This window comes from Pogonomyrmex barbatus, unplaced genomic scaffold (assembly GCF_055798465.1).
Source record: "Pogonomyrmex barbatus isolate J1 unplaced genomic scaffold, ASM5579846v1 scaffold5, whole genome shotgun sequence".
Taxonomy (NCBI): domain Eukaryota; kingdom Metazoa; phylum Arthropoda; class Insecta; order Hymenoptera; family Formicidae; genus Pogonomyrmex; species Pogonomyrmex barbatus.
Genome location: NW_028297149.1, coordinates 9,288,486 through 9,310,181, shown reverse-complemented (window position 1 = coordinate 9,310,181; position 21,696 = coordinate 9,288,486). Strand labels below are relative to the sequence as shown.

The 21,696-nt window shown below is 42.6% G+C and overlaps 1 protein-coding gene across 8 annotated transcripts in view; it reads left to right on the top strand.

Annotated features, from left to right (window-relative positions):
• Positions 1 to 21,696, top strand: part of LOC105427457 (protein turtle) — an 87,008-nt gene that overhangs the window by 52,756 nt on the left and 12,556 nt on the right. For 3 of the 8 annotated variants that reach the window (XM_089082003.1, XM_089081999.1, XM_089082000.1), the window contains 11 exons: positions 1,361 to 1,592; positions 4,228 to 4,506; positions 10,800 to 11,087; positions 11,216 to 11,625; positions 11,966 to 12,237; positions 12,515 to 12,687; positions 13,039 to 13,104; positions 14,668 to 14,748; positions 17,563 to 17,748; positions 17,957 to 18,184; positions 18,695 to 18,788. In XM_089082003.1, coding sequence (XP_088938129.1) covers positions 1,361 to 1,592; positions 4,228 to 4,506; positions 10,800 to 11,087; positions 11,216 to 11,625; positions 11,966 to 12,237; positions 12,515 to 12,687; positions 13,039 to 13,104; positions 14,668 to 14,748; positions 17,563 to 17,748; positions 17,957 to 18,184; positions 18,695 to 18,788 — 2,309 coding nt within the window. The remainder of the gene's footprint in view (positions 1 to 1,360; positions 1,593 to 4,227; positions 4,507 to 10,799; positions 11,088 to 11,215; positions 11,626 to 11,965; positions 12,238 to 12,514; positions 12,688 to 13,038; positions 13,105 to 14,667; positions 14,749 to 17,562; positions 17,749 to 17,956; positions 18,185 to 18,694; positions 18,789 to 21,696) is intronic. The other 5 variants (XM_089082005.1, XM_089082002.1, XM_089082004.1 and 2 more) reach the window with 4 other exon arrangements.

The window sequence follows — 21,696 nt, the reverse complement described above, 5'->3', positions numbered from 1 at the left end:
ATCGCCTAAACCGAAGTTAATCTCAATGAAATTTATATCTTCGTTGAAGCTTTTTTATGGGTATTGAGTAATTTATTCGCATGGCTAAATTTATCTGCATGGCAATCTTTGCAAAGCATTTAGCTAGAACAATATCACGCCTTATTTCTTTATGTGTTTAAAACATATGGAAACTTATTTACACTTATTCATCCCTTGAAGTGCCGATGGTCATTAACATATATTTAAATATAAATATATATTTCATATATATATATATATATATATATATATATATAATATTCATATATCATAACTTTTAATGATTCGTATTTATTAATGTAATTCGTACTTGATCTCTTTCGAAAATTAAAAGCACTGAATTGCACTATCTGTCCTATTTCTTATCGCATCTCGAGTGCGCTCACTTGCAAGATTGCAAAAGTTACCGAACAATTGTTCCTGCACACATTTCTCTCTCTGCTAGATGTCCTTCAGAAGCACTGCAAATTTCTACGTTACGTCAATAATGAGAAAACTTTCGACTAACGATCCCAAAACATTTTCTCAGAATTGAACTTCGACACTTCGAACCGCTCATCGTCATTCTTCCGCATTTTCCATTCCACGCGACATTCACTGACAAAATGCACGAATACCTCGCGCGATTAGTGCATGCGTCCGGCATGTACTGAGTGTACGCAGAACCCGTTCAACTTTTTTACGACGTCATCCATTTACGCGATTACATCGAAAACATGTCGTTCTGTCAAAACGCGCGGACGCGTGGAGACGTCGTGATCGCCTCTTGTTCTCATTTCACGCCTTGCCTCCCCTGCGCGGTGAACAAACGACCCCCGGGCGTACGTAAGGATAACGCCCGTGGGTCGTTTCACTCGTCAGACATGCTGCATCCCTTGTCTCATCATTTATCATCTCATGATTCACGGCCGGTGCGAGTGAGTAACGAGGTTTGATCGCGCGTTGTAGAGGGAAGGTCCCTGAATAATGGAACACGTCCGGACCCGCCCCGTTAAGCGGTATTAAAACTTCATTCTCACCTTGCAAAAATGATGAAATCGTTAGAAAAGCCTTCTCGAGGGGTCGGATATCTCGAGGTAGACGTTCTTTTTCAGCACAATACGCGTGTCTCTTCTCGGTAGAAATCGGTCCGACCAGGATGAACGAACGGAGTCTCGAGTATCTTTAAGCAAGTGATAGTCTTAAATTCACCGCCGTTGAATTTCTCTCGCATTCTTCGTTCGGAGCTCGTTTGCGAATACGCGTGATTTTTAGGAAAAAATTGAACGAATGCTCGCACCGGCTTTATACTCGTTCATTACGATCCCTCGTTTATGTTGAGTGTTGGTGTTGGTGCAAGGGGCAGGAGACACCGATATACATATGGTACGAGTCGTATCCGACCCACAGTGGCGAAGGATACGAAGGTCGTGTCTCGAGGGTGAGCGAGAATTCACCATACGGCCAGGCTAGCCTCAATCTGACGAACATCAAGGAGAGCGATCAAGGATGGTACAAGTGCAAGGTCGTCTTCCTCAACAGGTCGCCCAACAGTCACAAGAACGGTACCTGGTTTCATCTAGACGTCCACGGTAAGTAATCACAATTTTCACGCGTTTTGTTTTGTTTTTTTTTTTTTTTTTTTTTTGTCAGGACAGTGCGAATGCAAGCTCGCGACAGCTCGTGGCTTTACGAATCTTAAAATGAAGCGAGACGATGCAATCTCTTCCAGTTTTAGAAGGCACATTCGAGTTTGTCGCAATCACTGCGCAAAATGAGCAATGTAAAGTACGAATGGAAAGTAACTTTCAGGGTATGTGCCGTGGCATTTGATGAAAAAAGAACTTTATTCACGTAAAGTTGTCCGCTAGTAATAAAAGTTATATCCGTTACGCGCTAAACGCGCTCTTAGCCGAAGCTTTTTTATGTTCAGCTTATATAACATGAAATTACGTTATTTCTCTCTGCTTCGAATAGCCTCGTTAATATCACTTTGAACTTAAGAAGATTTTACGACTTCGGCTAATGCAGTTTTATAACACTTGCTGGAAGTTAACCGCGTGAAGTTAAGGCCACGTTTGAATAATTCGGCGAATTTGCAAGTTTCCAGAATTCGAATAACAGAAACAATATTTCTACAACAATTGTTAATATTTTCGGTGAAATTAATAATGCGAGTTATGTATATTTTTTTGTAGTTTTATTTGTTACTAATTTATGCTTGTCTCTCGAGTATTAGATGTTTCAAATTTACCTGCGTCCCCATGAGAGAACTTGTAACGTTTGACAACGAAAACTGATCTCGTCGAGAGATGTGCATCGATCGAGGGGAAAGAAACGCGTTCGCGCATTGCTAGAGACACGTGAAATTCCAAAATATCCTCCTTTTGCGCTTGGTTAAACATATCGACGGGTATAGTAACACGAAAATATTCCCCTTTCTGTCGCGTTCCTTCTCATCCCGGTCGCGTCCTCGAGCTTTCCCCGTCGACGTGACTTCCTGCCAGGAAAAGGAAAGCACGCGGATCATAAAAGACGCTTCAGAAAGACGCCGCTGTCGGTTCCCCGACAGGCGAATTGTACATTCAGCAAACACTGAGGAACCACGCCCCGTCGTGCTCTCGTTCTCCGGCGTGCCCGAAGTTCGCGCGTCGTGGAAGAAGTGTTATGTTTCTTGCTTGCTCAGCGCGCAGTTCGAACTTACGTCTTCTTCCGGAGTTCTTCGCCGTGTCCTTCATCGCTTCAGCGAAATCTCCCGAGAAGCGCGTCCCTGTTATAGGCGAGTAAAATGGAAAGGAGGATCGCAAAAAGATCGTGTTACCGGACGGGAAATGGGACAGAGGAGGGAGGAAAAAAAAAGACAGAAGAAGGACGACGGGGAAAAAGGGGAAGAAACTTATTGTCGCATTTTGCTCGGCTATAAACGACGACGAAGGCCCGGAAGGGAAGAGAAACATTTAGATGGCTTAGGGAGGATATGTCGCGTTGTCCTCTTTTTCCCTTCGTCACACCTCATCCACCTCTTTCTCCGTCAGTTCGCTCCGCTTATTCCCAATTTCTCCGTCGTTCTCTCCGTCAAGCTCTCGGTCACACTCAACAACAATAACAACAACAACAACGAGGGCGACAACGACGGCGTCCCGACGATAGACCCGCAAGCGGCGTCAAAGGGAAAAATACACGGGGCACTAGAAAGCGCTTAAGATCCCTTTATACTTTGCAGTCGGCTCCATTCGGTCGCTTGCTCGCGTTAGAGTCATAAACCGTCGCGTCCCTTCGCGTCACTACGCCTCTTTTTCTTTTTTCGCCTCTCCGTCGTTGTATCTTTCCGAAGCGTCGCTCTCGAAATTAAAATTCCCCGTCTTCGAACGCGAGCAAACGGCGCATCGCGGCGGACAATATTCCGGAAAAACAGAAAACAGAGAGGAGCCCCCGTTCCGAATAGTAGCAATTCGTAAGAAACTCCACTCGCGAAGCTTCCGTAGAAATATTTACTCGAGCCCTTTCCGATTCTACCGGATTTCTCGTGCGCGCGTTCACGTCGATTAAAATTTTTCCAAACGAAACGATTCACGCGGGAGAAACGCGCGGCACGAAGGAAGGTGTCACTCGGAGGATGGTTTTCTTAACCATTACGCGGTGGAAAATTTGCATTATTTCAATCACTCCAATTCTCCTCGTTTTCCCATCGTTCCATCGTTCCTTCGTTTGGAATTGTCGACCGTTACAACGCTACACTGTTGTAAGACGGGAGAACAGTCGACTCTTTACGTCACCGTTCGGTCGCGAGCGGATGGACAGAACCATTGTGATTTCTCCGGGACGAAAAGAGGACGGGTGATAAAAACGCGGGCGGAACTTCTTGAGGAACATTTTCTAAACGTTGACCTCCTCTCCTCGGGACTCGATTGTTCTTCCAACGTCATTTACCCGCGGCCATTTTCTGTCGCAAGAGTGCCAAGCGCCGTCCTCACTTACAAAAAGATAAACGGCTTACATTTTTCGCAAAGCTTCCCTCCGCGAGGCAGCGTTACTGGGTCGTGAAAATAATAATAATAATCGGTGACGCACGAGATGATCTCGTTCGAGTCAAACAAAAAGGGGATCACCACGGACTGTGTCGCGCGCTTCTCTTTAGAGTTAATATATTATAGTCATACGACGCGATAAGGTATAGTTGTATTAAATCATATCTAATCACTTCCAATCCGTCTCTATTGTTCGCAGCGCCACCCAGATTCAGCATAACACCGGATGATATGATATATGTGAATCTGGGCGATGCGATAATACTCAACTGCCAGGCTGAAGGTACTCCGACGCCAGAGATCCTTTGGTACAAGGACGCGAATCCGGTTGAGCCCAACGGACGAGACGTTGGGATATTCAACGACGGCACCGAACTCAGGCTCTCGACGATCAAGAATGAGGACATCGGCGATTACACTTGCATCGCCAGGAACGGGGAGGGCCAGATCAGCCACACTGCGCGCGTCATCATCGCCGGTGAGCGACTTTTGTTAGAATGTCAAGGAGATTCTAGTCGCGGGACCGCAATTTCGTCGCGAAGTTGAGCAATAAATTATCCGTTCGGCCGGAAGCGGCGAAAGAAGGCACCGATTACGTTCGACAGCAACCGAGTCTTATCGAGTGTGAGAGATAAAACTTTTTTAATTTAAATCTCACTGTCGTTCAGAAATATATTTGCTAGCGTAGATATGGAGCCTCGCCGGCATGGAGTCTCGCGGACTATAAGTTGCCATGTATTTAAGCCGCTTTAAACTTACGACGATGTAATATTAATAATGTAATAGATAAATCTGCGCATTTATTTATGTGTGTACTAAGTAAGAGATAATTATCGTCTCTTCGTTATTTCTAATTTGTTGAAAATATTCCCGGCAGAGTCCCGAACATATGTATATTCTAGCTTAAAAAAGATCGAATTCCTAAAAGGTTCTCCTGAAAATTTATCCGGCGTGATTTTGTCAATGCGAGTCACGAACGGTTCATCCATTCCGCGGTTTCGCCGCGGCGAATAACAACTGCTTTTTTTTCCGTCGGCCCCGGTAATATCTCGCGGAAAAATGTTAGCGTGCATGCTGTTAAATATTACTGTCTGACAGGAGCATGTTGCCGGCGACTGCAGCGCGGCCACTTAATCTACTCGGTTCGGCGGCGGCGACAAAAACCATCGTAGCACGGCTTTCGTTTTAGAGTCCCGTGTTAAACGAGCGAGCGATACCGCAATGTCGCACACCGCATGACGATTGGGATAATTAAACGACTGTCCAGTCGGCGGCGTTTACTTGTCCCCTTGTAGTTGACGGAGTACATAAAACGTCCGTCCTGATTGATCCCCAGAATCAATATCTTAATCAATCATTTACCCGTCACGACCGTGCATTTTATCGCTACGCGAATGCTTATTGGCTCAAAAAGATGGAAGACAGTCTGTCGGCCTATTAGGTACTTGTTTTATTCTGGCAATTAAATGTCTATTTTTCATAGGCTATAAGATAGATGCGTAATTAAAATATAATTAAGGAATATTTCATAAAAGTTCTGCCTCTATCGAGGTAGAAGGAGGAGAGAGCAGGGGGGGAGGCAGAACTCGGGAGCCCTTCGGTATATAACGCGAGTAAACTAATTAAAGTAGAAGATACTTTGTACTGAAGCTAATAAGAAGACCGGCCTTTGTAGCTTTTTTCGTCGAATATAAATATAAAGTCGATTGATTAGTTTGCTGACAGCGAGACGCCGCGATGCACTTTTTCCCGGAAACTAATTTAATACAAATCGCGCAATATATATATATATATATATATATATATATAGAGTAAACGCACTTTAATACACTTCCGAAAATTGCCTCGACATGCCAGAGCGATTAATTATCCGCGATCGGCACCCAAAGAGAATAATGCAAAATACGGCTGCCTGCCAGACCGATAATTAATAAACAGCAAACTGCCGTGGTAATTATCGAACGCGCCGTTATCAGAAACAGATATCCCTCGGTAATCAGCGATCAGCTAAACACCGGTAATGCAATTCCAATAACCTGCATGCCAGAAAATATCTTAAAGCGGGCGCGGTTAGTTCCGCCGGTTTTGTTGCTTATCGATCCGCGTGTAATTCTCTCTCTCTCTCTCTCTCTCTCTCTCTCTCTCTCTCTCTCCCTCCCTCTCTCTTTCCCTTTACTTCTCTCTTTCTGTCTCTCTCTCTCTCCTTGGTTTTGTTCGATGTGCAATCGGAATTCTCACGGGCAGGTAACCCCAGTCCATCGTATCTTTGCGATACATTCGATAAATTCGGCACACTACGCGAATTTCAAACGGAATAACAAACGTCTCTCTTACGATTTCGTAAAAGTTCTCGGAATCACCCCGTGGAAGATCCGTCGGGATTTGAAATATGATGACACATGATGATATCATGACTGTCCGTAAAGTCCAGCGTTGTCCTTGATTTTGAAGTATCCTCGGAACGCTTGTAAAGCTGACCGATGCAGTTCGCGATTCTCAACCGCTTGGATGTGAAACATCTAAAAGAAATCTTTGCTTCAAACAAACTAATGCACGTGAAACAAAACAATTCAAGATTTGTATATACATATCTAATTATTTTTTATTTAATTAATCTCGTTATCGTTTCTCATTCTCTCATTCTCTCTCACGTTCTTAATATCTGCTGTGAAAAGGATTTTCTCTTTGTGGCATGATGTAATTTAATTGAAAAGACAAACTTGGCGCTGAAATATTAAAGCCTTATCCGTAATATCCGTAATAATCTCTCCAACGATGAGATTCTTCGAAAAAAAAATGCTCAAAATGCCGCGATGGTTCGGATTTCCGTTTCATAAAAGAATCTATAATATGAGACCTCTACCATCTATGCGACTTCATCGATAATTTCTCTCTCTCTCTCTCACCCTTTGATGGATAATCGTGTGTGCGGACAGATGTGTACCGTTCTATGCCATGACTTCGCGATCAAGCTTCGGAAAAGATAAGGGAAGTCGCAATCTCGTCCGCGTGTGATCGCGCGACCATTTCAACGTCCGTTTCCCTCCAGCAACGGAAATGTTTTCCGTGATCGAAGGCGCGGGAGTGCATCCATAAAGCGCAGACACGGCATACGTATATGGGGATGTGTAGTACAGCGTCTCTACCCCGTAAATTTTACGATCCGATATCCATTTTACTCATATCGATACATTCGGCCCGCCGCGATAAAACTCGCATTAGGCAAAGTGGTTACAGCGAGCTTCCGGGCGTCGCTCGTTCCACCAACCAATTAAGGCTATTCCCATATCGGGGGTGCTGGCAGGAGTGGAAGGCAAGAGGGGGGGTTAAAAGGCGATTTGTCTTGTTTTTCCGGGACCAACAGCCACTTTTCGCCTCCGAATCGTCTTCTTGTTCCATTTCGCTTTCCCTCCATCCTCCCCTTTTTTTTCAGCGCCGTCGTCCGTTTTTGCCACGCAATCACTGCAAATTTGTAAGCCGCGCGCCACCGGCAAGCCACCGCTGGCTGGGACATCCGTCTTCATCATCGTATTGTCTTACCGTCTCGCACGTCTCTTGTTTTCGCGCCCGTTCATGGCTCAGCCGCGAGATGGTTATTTAATGGATTGAGAAATGGCGCGAATGTCGCTGACTCGAAGCGATGGCGAGATCGTAAAATTCGCTCGCGCGTGGGGAATAAAATTAGACGAACGCTGCCAGGAATCACATCACAGCCACAGCCGCCGAAGGATGATATAAGACCAAGTTATAACGTGGGAATTACATTTCTCATTTACCTTTCGACGTCGCGTATTTGTTTCGGATTTATCGCCAAAATTGATAAGAGTGGAAAACATACAAAATTTCTGTAAATGAAAATAAAAAATCGCATTTATCTTTTGCATCCTAGAAAAAGATGGGACACATGGTACTTCATATGGTGGTAACACGAAGTGATGCATTCCACTTCGTTAAACGAAGTAGCGCATTTAAAGAGGACGAGAATACGCCGGAAAGTAAACATTACAGGAATAAATCATTCTAAAATTTATTCTGCGTTCCCGACTGCTGCTCCATTTGCTAAGCAACTCTTCGCGCTTCTCTGCGGTACCACGTATTTGCAATGTGCAACGTGATGTAGCGTGATGCTGCACCATCATAGCTGTGTACTTGGCATAAGAGTCCCCGTTCTCTCTCTCTCTCTCTCTCTCTCTCTCTCTCTCTCTCTCTCTCGCTCTCTCTCCTCCTGAATTTCATTGCCCCGGTTTGTCAAGATTTTCGTCTGCTTGGCAAACGCTAAAATTTGTCACCGTGACACTTCTCGCATCAGGAATACGACGGAGTTATGGATATAAATGCAACATGGTGGGTGATACAGCAGCATGGCGCGGCAGTAGCTTAATAAACACTTTGTAAAAGTGTTTTCGTGCTCTCTCGCCAAGACTCGCGAATATTTCCGCGAATGAAAGCGCGACGGATAAAACGAGGAGTATCGAGCGCGACGTCTGAAGACCTCGTAAATATCGATTGTACATCGGTGGGAATTGCTGCCCCAAGTTGGTAAAAACAATGTCATTAACGATCGCGCGTAATATGCATCGCGCGTGCAACTTTATGGCAACCGTACGCTCGGCGCGTAATTCTCAGGCGACTCGGAATTCCATTGCCCTCATTCACCCCGAACTTTGGGAATTTTCTCCACTCCGTCCGTAAAATATCCTTCTAAGCATTCGTGCGCCCATTCGTGTGACGTAACATATATCATCGTCGGTGCGTGAATAATTAAGATATATTCTGTTAATCGCGCGCGCGCGTTGCACCAGCGGGAGAAGATAAATAACGAAGCATCGTCCACGTCCGCGAACGATCGGACAATAGGAAGAGAGCTTCCGAAATACTTGAATCGAGTTTCTTCGGCGAGCGAAACGGTACGTTAATATGAAAAGATTTGACATGACGGATACATCCGATTTGATTGGTATTGCCATTGGGATAAACCCTTCTGCGCGCGTGCTCGGATTTAGATGCAGCGAGCGTGGAAGATTGCGAGGAAATACGTTTCCCCTCCTATCTTTTTTTTTTTTTTTTTCTTTCTTTCCCGGGCAACAAGTTCTCATTCCGCGCTTCGTGCGTTTATCAAGATCGTAGATTCAAATTTATTCCTGTCGCGCCGCTGCGCTGACTGCGGCATGCACCGCTGGCGCGCATTGTAGCGCGTCTCCTCGAGGAAAGAGGAAGAGAGCGGTGCAACTCGATGCAATATATTGAGACATCGGGCGCAGAGCTTAGAATATCGTTGCCCTCGTTTCTCACAGATTTTCGTCTGTGTGCGGGGAGCGCGATATTTCTTGCGGCTTGGAGTTTCCCAGCCCTTTCTCGGGAGCCGACGCGTTTACTTCCGCTCGTCAGCTACTCCCCGAGATCGTTATCCCCCCGTCAGACATTCGCGTCGCTCCACCAGAAAGCTATTTCGCAACCTCAAATTTGATTATATCGATACGCGAGGACGGCAAATACCGCAACAATCTGCCAAATGTTTAATTGTTCAAACGTCCGTCAATATATTTGCAGCTTCATGGGAGCGAAACGTATCGCGATGTTCGTTTGCGTGTATAAATTTACACATTGTTTGCGCGACACCTATACCCTGTTTACTTTGCCAACTAGCAATCTCTCAAATTCGAGCGTGTATATGGATTTTGAGTGTCACATGTCCGAAATTAAAATGTAAAAGCAGAGATGCGATGGAGATTGCCGAGCGGACGATAGCCGTTCATTATTCGAACGATATAATTCACAATCGTAGAATTTGAAATATAAATATTGATTCAAAATATAAATATACAAACGTTTCCCTCCCGGGGAACCAACGCATGTGGGCGCGATCTCATGTGATACGATAAAAAATAAAAAGTTACTATTATGGATTTTAAGGTAAGATTCGGATTTCATTAACGAAGCATTCTCTGGCAAACCAATCAATGCCTTTTAACGTGCAAATCTCAATGTCGCTAATTCCTCGACAATTCCGCGTATGCTCGCTCGCTTTAAAGAGCCCCCCTTTTCCCCGCCTCCGTCATTTCCGTTCCCTTCATCATCTCGTAACGAGGAGATGAAGGCTCCCGTAATCCCGACGAATGACGATAGATCGGATTGCGGAAATGCCGCGGAATCGCGCGAAGGTGGAGTTCGGTCTTTTGTGCGGCAAGAATCGATCTTCCACTATAATACGGCGAGATATTCGCTTCTGAGGCGAAGCCGCAAGTTTTGAAATTCTTCGGGCGTGAATACGAAGCGCGGGAACGGGCGCTGTGGGCGTGGACGGCGTTGGATATCGATGAAGATATAATGCACCCTGTTGAGCGCCTCTCTCTCTCGTAGACTCGGAGGCGCAGAAATCACAGAGGCGAAAGGCAAATTCGCGACTATATCCACCAATCCGCTTGTATCGCTTTCATCTATCCATTTGTCGCGGTTTTTTTACTGACAGGGAGAGACATTATCGAGAATCGATGAAGACGATGTAGCGCCTTGTTTCTCTGCCCGGCCTGACGGCGAGTCAGATGCATCGCGGTGCTGTCGTCTCTTTCGGGATCTTTGACAGCGAGACAACCAATATCAGCGGTCAATCGCCACCACGGATTCTGTGTACGATAGATACTACCGCGGGAATACACCGGTTGCGTTTAGTTTCGGATGGCTAGATAATCGATCTCTCGCCTCTTTGATATCTTGTCGATGACAAGCAGTTGAAGCTATGTAATAAGATTCGTGTGTTTGATTGATTCGCAGGTGGAGCCGTTATTATGGTACCGCCGACGAATCAAACGAAGCTGGAAGGCGAGAAAGTGCAATTTTCCTGCGAGGCAAAGGCACTTCCAGGTAACGTGACGGTGCGTTGGTTTCGCGAAGGAGCCCCCGTCACGGAAGTCTCGGCCCTGGATACCAGAGTGTCCATCAAGATGGATGGTAGCCTGGTTATCAACCCCGTCAGCGCCGATGACTCCGGTCAATATCTGTGTGAGGTCACTAATGGCATCGGCGATCCTCAGACTGCAAGCGCCTATCTGAACGTCGAGTGTAAGATTTGTTTGAACATTTAAATTGGAGAGTCAAACGGAAATCCAAAGGGATCTAAATGTTCAAGAGATTGAGTGGTGTAAGTGAAAAATTAAGCTCTAAATGTAAAATTTTTAAATGAATTTCAGACCCGGCGAAGGTTACGTTCACCCCCACTGTTCAATACTTGCCGTTCCGTCTGGCTGGTGTGGTCCAGTGTTACATAAAAGCCAACCCGCCCCTGCAATACGTGACCTGGACCAAGGATAAACGCCTACTCGAGCCTTATCAGACGAAAGATATTGTTATCATGAACAACGGCTCCCTGCTCTTTACACGGGTCAATGAGAATCACCAAGGCAGATATACCTGCACGCCTTATAACGCCCAGGGCACGCAGGGCAGCTCGGGTCCGATGGAAGTCCTCGTACGGAACCCACCTGTCTTCACCCTCGAGCCAGAACCAGTGTACACGAAGAAGGTCGGCGAGACTGTCGAAATGCACTGCGACGCTCAAGAGGCCGACGGAACGCAGAAACCAACGATACAATGGCATCGGGTACAGTCTTTAAAAAAAATATCTAGCTAGAACATTATTAAAAGAATTTAAAGTTTACTATTTCATTTCTGATCATTTTGCAACAATATTGATTGAATTCAGCATTTTCATTATTATTTTAATGTCAGAATTTTTTTCTTAATTATGGTACTTATTACGATATAAGACAATCTAATATTCTTCCTAATTTTTTTACCTATTTCTTAAATAATACGAAAACTAATGCAACTCGATTTTTTAAGTATTTTATACATTTGTATTGTTCAAATAATAGATCTGTACTGTAAGAAATATTTCCAACAAGCTGCAGTTTTGTAAAATATTCTTAACATTATCTCAGAGGGATGGCGGACCCATCCAACGCACTCGCGCGAAAACCAATGGCGGGAATCTAACAATAGAGAGCCTTCGACGTGCGGATTTCGGATTTTATCAGTGCGTCGCATCCAACGAAGTCGCCACCATTTCGTCCTCGACGCAACTGATCGTCGAGGGCACGCAACCCCATGCACCTTACAACGTGTCGGGCACTGCCACGCAATTCTCGGTAACACTAACTTGGTTACCAGGCTATTCCGGTGGTCCTGATTACAAGCAAGATTATACTATCTGGTAGGTATACGGGATAGGCTGATAGGTATTACCACTTAAGGTTCCTCCTATAGAGATGAACAATAATTGCTTCGCCCGAATAACCGGACGCGGTAATCCTTCGTATATCAAAAGCAATTTTGTAATGTGTGGCGCACGTAGCGATCATTGATATTCAGATCATTTATTGTTCAGAGATAAATTAATAAAATTTTTTGAGTCTATATTAAAATTTTTGAAAAATATTTATGAAGTGCTTTACTCTTTTTAACTTCTCTTTTGTGCTGTTTCTGTTCAGGTATAGGGAATCAGGAACTTCGGAATGGAAGACAATCCCCGTGACTCCATCAGGCAGCACAACGGTAACGATCAACAACCTCACGCCTAGCACGCTCTACGAATTTGAAGTAATCGGGAAGAACGCCCTGGGCGAAGGAATGCTGAGCAAAATCATCACAGTCAGGACGCTCGGTATTAAAAACTGCATATTTATATATGTTCAAATTATTTTAGTATTACATTGAAAATTTTGTTGATAAATGATAAGTAAAAGATAAACAAAAAATACACATAAATCTAATAAGCAAAACTCGATAATCTTGAGACATGATTTCATATGAGATTGTATGAGTAATTACTAACCATGTATTCATCTATTAAAAATACTAACTACGGATATTTGCTAATCGACATTAATGCTAATTCTAACTAGTAGTTATAATTAACAAATAGCTATGATCTATTCACTGACTAACAAACTAATAATTGCTCTCTGTATAAATTTCCTTCTCACTATTCGCATCTATCGCTGCGTTCTCCAAGGCGTTGCCCTGACCCAGTCGGCGACTCCCTCTGCGCCTGATCAACCCGCCTCTTCGGATCAAAGTGGTAAGATTCGAAAAAAGTTAAATACTATTAAAATAACGGAAAGTGGATGATAAAATACAAGATAAGATTTTATAAAGGCCACGTGTTTTATACAATCTATTTATAAACCGTTTATACCGTTATACTATCGTAAATTTAAACGCGTCAGAAACAAGGTATGGCGCAGTTCCTTCAAGATGTTAAAATCGAGTCGATTTTTACTGCTAGTTTAAATTTGCAAGCTAGCGAAACGCGAACGGCTGCCGGATTATCTTGGACGCTTATCCGCGTGTGACTCACTTCGTATGACTCACTTCGTAAGCTGAGAATGGCATCTCGATGACTATCGAAGGGAAATTCATGTGTGAGGGGTGTCGTTCTCGCTCTGCTTTGATCGTCTCATCGAAGTATCGATCCAAAAGTCGAAAAGTCACACGACTTCTTCCTAGAACCGTAAGGTGGAGAAAAAAAAAAAGAAAGGGAGAAGGAACAAAAAGGGTGAGAAGAAGGCAACAAGATAAGGAAAGGGGGGGTAACAGGGGAGACAACGAATGCGGATGCGGAATGAGGCGAGGAACGGAGAAAATCGAGAAAAAGAGATGGAGGAAAGGAAGGAACGGAGACTTCCGTGGCGACTTATCGTATCGGAAAACCCATCGAGCCGTTCATTCTGCTTCCGCTTTTATTTCCTTCCCTCGAATCCACCGGTTCATTGCCTTCCATTTGTACACACCGTACCTCGAGCATCCCCGATACCGGCGTCTAGGGATTTCTATCTGGTTACCTTTCAAGCGTTTCTTTCGCCTATCTGATTCTTTTCTCGTTATACTTTTTTCTCGTTGTAGCACTTTTTCGCTTCTTACGCTTATACCTACGCACAAGCCCGCATCATCATCGGTTTTGCTCGTTAGCCTGTATCGACAAAGGGTCGGCTTCAACAACGCTGATTAACCACGGTTAACTAAATTTTCTTTTTCTATACCTCTATTGCTCCGAACACAAAGCGAACCAAAACTCATCGTGTTTCACAGGAATCCTCTAAAGTAACTTTCAAGAGTCGATCTTTTCCAACGTACAAATTTATATACCTTTTGCTACAATTTTTATTCAATTTTCATTCAAATTTTTACAATTTTATCTAGAAACCAGAATTAATTAAAGAGTGAAATTTTGTTTCATCTATCATGTGAAAAGATTCATTTCAGTTCGCTGGCTGTTCTGTCAAATTTGTGAAAAAAAAATTGAATTTTTCATTCCTGTAGAATTTAATTAAAAAATATCTCATAGAACATAAAAATAAAATGTTGAATAATTCTGCATTGTGCTCCATGTCTAAAAAGGGATGTTTAAGCTATAGTTAAAATTGAATGACATTGATGAAACAGAACCTAATATAATTAACAGAATATTTCATAATGAGTTCACTTAAATTTCATTTGCAAGGATTTGGAAATATAAATCATATTATTTTACAAGTTTATAATATAAATTTTTCAATGGCTCAAATTCAATGAATAATAATTTATTCATTTTTGCTTAATTTTGATATTCTTTTTTTTTCTTGAGTTATCTTTTTTATTTCAGACATCCTTGATTACAAAACCCTCGTATTACCGACTGATTCTACAGGAAACCCAGTGTTTCCACCAATCGTGCGACCAAAAGGTATACATAATTATTTCTCTTTTTTTAATTTTTAATTTATGTGATAGAACGCGTACGGTAAAAATGATTCTCAATATTCTGGATTTGACTGATTATCAAATAGCTATTATTACATTATTCTAAACATTCGAAAGCGTTTATCATCGCTTTCACCACCCACATCTGACACATTATTATGGAAGTGTACATAAAGACACACGATCGCTAATCTCCCTCTTTTTCTCTCTCGCAGACTTCGGAGAATTCCTCGCAAGAATCTTTCGTTCGTTTCTGCGAAGAGGGTACAAAAATTCATTTTTTTTCCCCCTCCCAAGAACCTCTTTCGTTTCGTGCACGGGGGATTAACCGCCATTACATGCTATGGTGGACATGAAAATAAGTGTCAAGCGGACCGACAAAACAATAAGAATGGAACGCGTGTTCGTGTACACCCACACTCGCATATAGTTCGGCATACCGTGAAGAAGATACAGAGGAAAATAAAAACGAAATCCTCTTAGCCGCGGCGTACTGGAGAGAGCTAGACGGGAGGCATTCCGGGAGGGAGAGCAGGAAATAACATCATACATTTTGCACGTAACAGACGGTTCCAAACAATCTACTCCGCTTTGGAGCTGAATAAACCCAAGAAAGTTTTAGTTGCCTCTACCACGCGTAGAGTTTCAATCATATCTGGATCGTTGGGTAGAATAGCAACGTAAATAAATAAATAAATAAATAAATAAACAGAATAGCAATATAATTTCTGGGGTACAACAGTTTTTGTGCGTAATTACATTGAAGAGGAAACTTTATATTATAATTTGTATTCTCGCGCAGCAGCTTTAGTAGCCGTTCATTTAACGTGACGCGTTGTGTGTGTATTTTTAACAAAATTTTTATACACACGTATAACAATCCCTGACTACGCGAACATTTCTCCACAGGAATAACAACTGTTATTTGCATAAAACTAATAAAATATAAAATCCTCGCATCTCGCTCGACGGTGGCGAGAAAAAGCGCTCGTAATGGGTAGTTAGAGGGAGGGGAGAAAGGGAATAACTTCATACATTTTACATACAAAGCAAATATTCGAAACAATACCCGTCGCTAATTTTTTAATTTCATGGCCAAACCAAATCGGCCTATTCGCCGATTATTTTTCATTTTTTTGTCAATGTTATACGTTTACATAATTTTACGATAAAAAATAATTATAAAAAAATATGTTGCTGCTGTATTGTCTAAAATGTTACGAATAAGCTTTTATCTCGCGTATTTGTATGTCAAAGACAGGTCTTTCAGTGAAGATAAGTATGTCGTCTTCCTTTTTTTCTCATACATACAAATGTACATGCAACTCAATTCTGTGTCTCACGAGACAATTTCAAGCGTTTTCTTTTGATCTCGAAAACTCGATCCAATCTTGCCGGCTTTACGGTATGTTGATCAATTTGAATGGTGCTAAGGATTTTCCAGTTCGATCGCCAATGGACGATAAATCCGTGGACTTTGATAAACTCCAATCAAAGAAACGAACATGAGATTGCTGCTACCGATCCGCGGCAGTATTATCTGATCGCAACCAAGGAAATTTATTGGTCCGTCCGTATGCGTAATCAGCAAAGCAAACAATCGTGAAACAGTTTTTACGCTTGCCGATCGCAGCAATAACGAAGCAATTTCCGTCAATTTCATAAATTCCACCGAGATATTTTGCAGAACAGTGGCTATTAAATTGATCGGAGCGGGAGGGAACGAGAGAATGGAACGAGATATTTGCTTTGTTGGAATAAATCCGACGAGCAGATTGGGCGAATCAAAATATGGCGAAATATAAAAAAAAGAAGAAAATCGACAGCCAAATAAAATATTCGCACCTTTCTGTGCAACTCAAGAGTTTTTGTTTTTTTGCTCATACTTTTTTTTTTTTTTACGAATATGTGTTTTAATTTACAGCATAAAATCGCACGTATGAAAGGAACGATGCCACTCGAACTTAATAAGATTAACCCGTGTACGTCGGAAGCAATTAGGTCATAATATTACATGTGTAAGAAATGATGAAAGAAGCTGAGCTCATGCTCGACTAATCCACTTAAGAAGTTGCAATCAATAATTTCATTCCCAGTGGCATATTCAAAAAAACAAAACAGAAATAACGATTCAATTATTAATATTGATATAATTTACTCTTATTTTTTATTATCATATATATCATTATTCTCATTAATGTCAAACATTTTACAGCTTTTATATGAAAGATAATGAGCGTCAGTCTGACCAGTCTTATTTCAACATCATAATCGATCTTTATTTATCGAGATATCCAACGTCATGTCATGATGCACATATAAAAGCATGTATATTTAATTAAATATTTCTTGTTTCAAAATAGACATGACTGATTCATCATGTTTGTAGCACATTTGTGCGTTTCTTTGCATTAGTCAATGCAAAGAAAAAAAATTTTTTTTTCGCAAGTGATATATCGCAGTCGATCCAGACACGCAACGATGAAAAAAGTCAGATGTACAACTCGACGGCGCGAATACCGATGGATTTGATAGATGCGAAAATGTCGCTGCGGTCGGAACGGCGTTAACGTTTCCATCAAAAAAGCTTTTCGCTGGCGTTGCAATTTCGGTGCATCACCGGAATTATTTCGGAGTTACGATAGCATTATTTGCTGACGCCAAAAAGATTTTTCCTACATCGAAACTTTTTTTTTTTTACTTTGCACAACGGCGAAATTAAATCTCTTTCTTTCTCTTTTCGCTTTAAACTGCTAAAAAATTAGACTCATCTAATCGTCGCAATTTACATCACCAGGACCAAAACCAGGTACTCCCCGGAACCTCACGGTGACGGAAATCAGCAATGGTTTCCTGATAACCTGGCAACCTCCTGTGGAAAAAGCCCATCTTATCCAATACTATACTATCAAGTACAAGACGGACGGACCTTGGAAAACGCTCAACAAGGGCCAAATACGACCCGAGGAGACCAGTTATTTAGGTGAGATACTATTGCTTTTCTCTGTCTCACTCTCTCTATCTGTTGATCGCAGCCATTATTATGCATAAAATTTTTTACGAGCATCGGACAGGCGTCCAGCACCGAATACGAGTAATCCCAAACACTCTCATGAACCAATATTACTTATAACCGACTTTCAAGAGTACGGCTTTCATGCAATTTCCCGTTTAACGTTGAACGCCCACAGTGAAGAACCTGGTCGGTGGTAGGACCTATTATTTCCAAGTGTTCGCCAACTCGGCCACGAATTACGGTGCGAGCGACCAGGTGAAGTTTCCTGTGCCGGCTCGTGTTAAACACAAAGCAATCACCGCGGGCGTCGTGGGCGGCATCCTCTTCTTCCTCGTCGCCATCATCCTCAGCATATGCGCGGTGAAGATATGCAATAAACGGAAAAGACGAAAACAGGAGAAAGGTATGAACGCCCCGTGGCGTTACCGACGTATCGTACATCGTTTTGCCCGCAATTTGTCTGGACCTGTGCTCCTGGTTGTGTCGTCTCTATGTTGACTCTCGCAAGAGAGACAGAATTCTCTCGAACCGATCTCACAAAACTAACGCTACAAATCCATACAATGGCGACATTCCATTGTTTGGATTTGAACGCATATGACTTTACTAACTGCTAATTAACCGTTTTAACTCGCACACGTGATTACGTCTGTTTTCGCAATGGAACGGAACGCTTAAGTCAGGTAAACATATTATTCAGTTTGTGCGAACATCATGCGTTATTTGGTCCGTCTTGGGCCCGCTTGTCTTTTAACTTCAATTAAAAACTCACATTAATTGTGATAACAGCAACAAATTTGTATTCAGCGCCCAAAACTGGCCAAAGAGACGGCTACGATCTGGTAACGCAGGCACCGGGCATGCACCTGTGAATCTGAACATATGTGTTTAACATAGTTATGTAACATTGTAGAACTGCTTTCAGCGTATAATATGGTGGCTTGCCGGGTCACCGACGCCAGGAACGGCGCAGGGCAGGGGCCCCAGGGAACAGTGCCTTTGAAAAAGTGAGTGTCTACCATCCGAAACACCGTTATTCCCTCAGGTCCCCAAGAATCTTGACTCATAATACTTTGGAGCATTCCCAAAAGCTACGATCATACAAGTAGACCGAGGGAGTCGCAGCTGCACTAGAAGTCTGTTTTTTTTTTATACTAATCAAAATCTTAGAGATTCTCAAAAATATATAAAATTTAATTACAAAGACATAAAAAAAGCATATAAAGAATGAAAAATAATACTTTTTCAATTGTATTAAATAAATTTATTTGAAATCAACTGTATATAATTCGATATGCAATTAATTCCGGACAATCAATAAATGTTCGTAGACGAAGTTTGACGGTAGTATGTCGACAGAGCGGTATCAAAGCGCTCTAATAAAGATAACGGACTGTTCTTAAGAAATTGTTGCGAAGAAGAAACATTTGATTAAGATAAAGTAGGTCGTACGGTCATTAAAAATCGACAATTTTATACCATCAAAATGTGTCACAAAGTGCAGATGCGACTTCAAAGAAACATATATCACTTAGGTTTAGCCAGAGATAGCGATTAAGCCACTCTACTCACTCTTAACAACTAATAGGCGACCGAAGCACCGCATTTACGAAACCTCTCACGGATAATCTTCTAGCCAACAGAGATATTCGAACATTTACCTGATATAATATTTAATTACGCATATATACATTTATATATTTATATCATCCCAAGTGTATCAAAATTTTCAAATATACTTTGTATCGCTCTTACGCCAACGACTCCCTTTTGCAGCGATAGCTTTAATCCCTCTATCGCAATGTCACTTCTCAAATTAATAATACCGCTCGATTATTTAACGAGCTAATCGGAAGTAACGATGACATGCCGTTGTCGTACCAGCGACACGTTTACAAAGACATATACGACCGCAAGACTTAGCAAGACGTACGGAGAGAAATCCATTCTCTCTCCTGCCGTCAGCTCGATCCACTTTGACAAAGGACAAGCGCGATCCCTCTGAAACGGGGGATTAAGGAAACGAGGAACGACAGAACCTCTTTTGATCTACTTGCGCCATATAACACCATGAGCTTTTAGATGTGTGTGTGTGTATATATATATATATATATATATATATATATATATATATATATATATATATCGTAGCAATTAAACCGGCAGACTAAACCGCAGCAGCAGAGGTATTTTGGACGAGGTTGGAGAAACGATCTTTTTGATAATCGATAAGTAATTTACGTAAACACTCCCACGCGCAACACCACGATACACGTGCGTGCATGCGTTTCCGTTCAGGCTTGAACCGAAAGAATCGAGTTCGCTACGTGCGATCCGGCGCTCCGAATCGAATCGGATCCTCGAATCAAATAGCACGCGGCGAATCGTTTGCAGTGGATAGTTGCGCCCCGTGATAACCAATTCGTTTTCTGCATCGAAACTCGGTTTTATTTTTTTATTTCTTTTTTTTCCCCCCCGAGCGGCTTGGGTGTACGAACGAATACGAACGAGGAAAAAATATCACGTGTAAGAGGCGATAGCACGGCTCTTCATAAATAAACGAATCGGATCGAGCGGTAGGTCCCTGAATTGTATTCGTTCGATTTGAAAAGCGCAAAATAAAATGGAAGAGTACTTAACGTCATTTATTAGCAATTTGTTAGATCGTCGATATTATTTCGCTAATATTTCATTAAGCTGATAAAGATCTCATTTAATGAAAGGTCTCGGATTTTTTTTTATGCAATCGCCAAACCGCGTGATTTGATTCTGCGCGAGGAATGAACGGCTCGATTCAGATTGCCGGCGATCGCGAGATGGCGGCTCGCGCGATCTGGAACGGCGGTGTATCACACCGAGGAAGGAATGGTGAAAACGAAAGCCGCAGCATCGCGTCCTTCGACGTATCCCCGTGGATGCACGGGAGGAAAAAGAAAAGAGTAAAGAGGCACGGCGTAGCGCGTGGGGCGTTCGACTAATCTTGCAATTTCACGCCAAGCGGACTGCACGTGTAGTAGCAGGACAACACAGTTTTGTCTCAGTTATGATTTTCCATCGCGGCATCCAAAAGTCCACAATACGACTGCAGTGATGCCTATTCTGGATCGTAATTCGCCATTGATTTTTTTCGCGACTTTGACGTACGTCACCTCTTTAACGTACGTGCACGCGTACGTTTCGTTATTCGCATCCAACCGACCCCGAAATCCGCGACGACTTTTACGAACGATTCATTCGACCCAGCCATGTTTCACTGTCATCGTTTTGTCAACCGCACCGTTGCCCTTGCTTGATTCTCTCGAGTGCAATTATTATCGGTACCGAATGTCAATACACCGAGTCTCATGCCTCTCTTATCGCGGAGCGCTTGTCGTGAGGGTGCTAACCCGAGATCCAATCTTCTTTATTCCGTTCCTTCGTGAATTATCCTTACACGCACAGGCAACGTTTCCGACGATACGAACCACGAACCATCATTCGAACAGACGGAGAATCAAATACGATCGCACGATATCTAATACAAATTTTCTCGTACAGGTTCGAAGCCGATTGCGAGGCCGTTCCAAAATGAACTGCACATATATGTAATTATGAGCTCAAACTAATTTTTCGCAGTCATGACGTTGTACTTTCAACTCTCCGTCATCGTCATCAACTTGCGAAGCATGCGCTTTTGTAACTGACATGTAACATTTTGTAACAGATATATTGATCGTTGTCCTTCTTCATTCCTTTCACTACAATCAGCAGGCTAGCTATCTCATATCATATATTTTGTTATAAATATATATTTCAATGTGTATGGAGATACTGCTGTCGTAATTTAGACTTAATATTGCCTTGCGTGCTCTATCGTTTCCGATCCTTTGAACAGTCCTTTGAGATTTCGTCGTCATGCATCATCCGTCATCACCC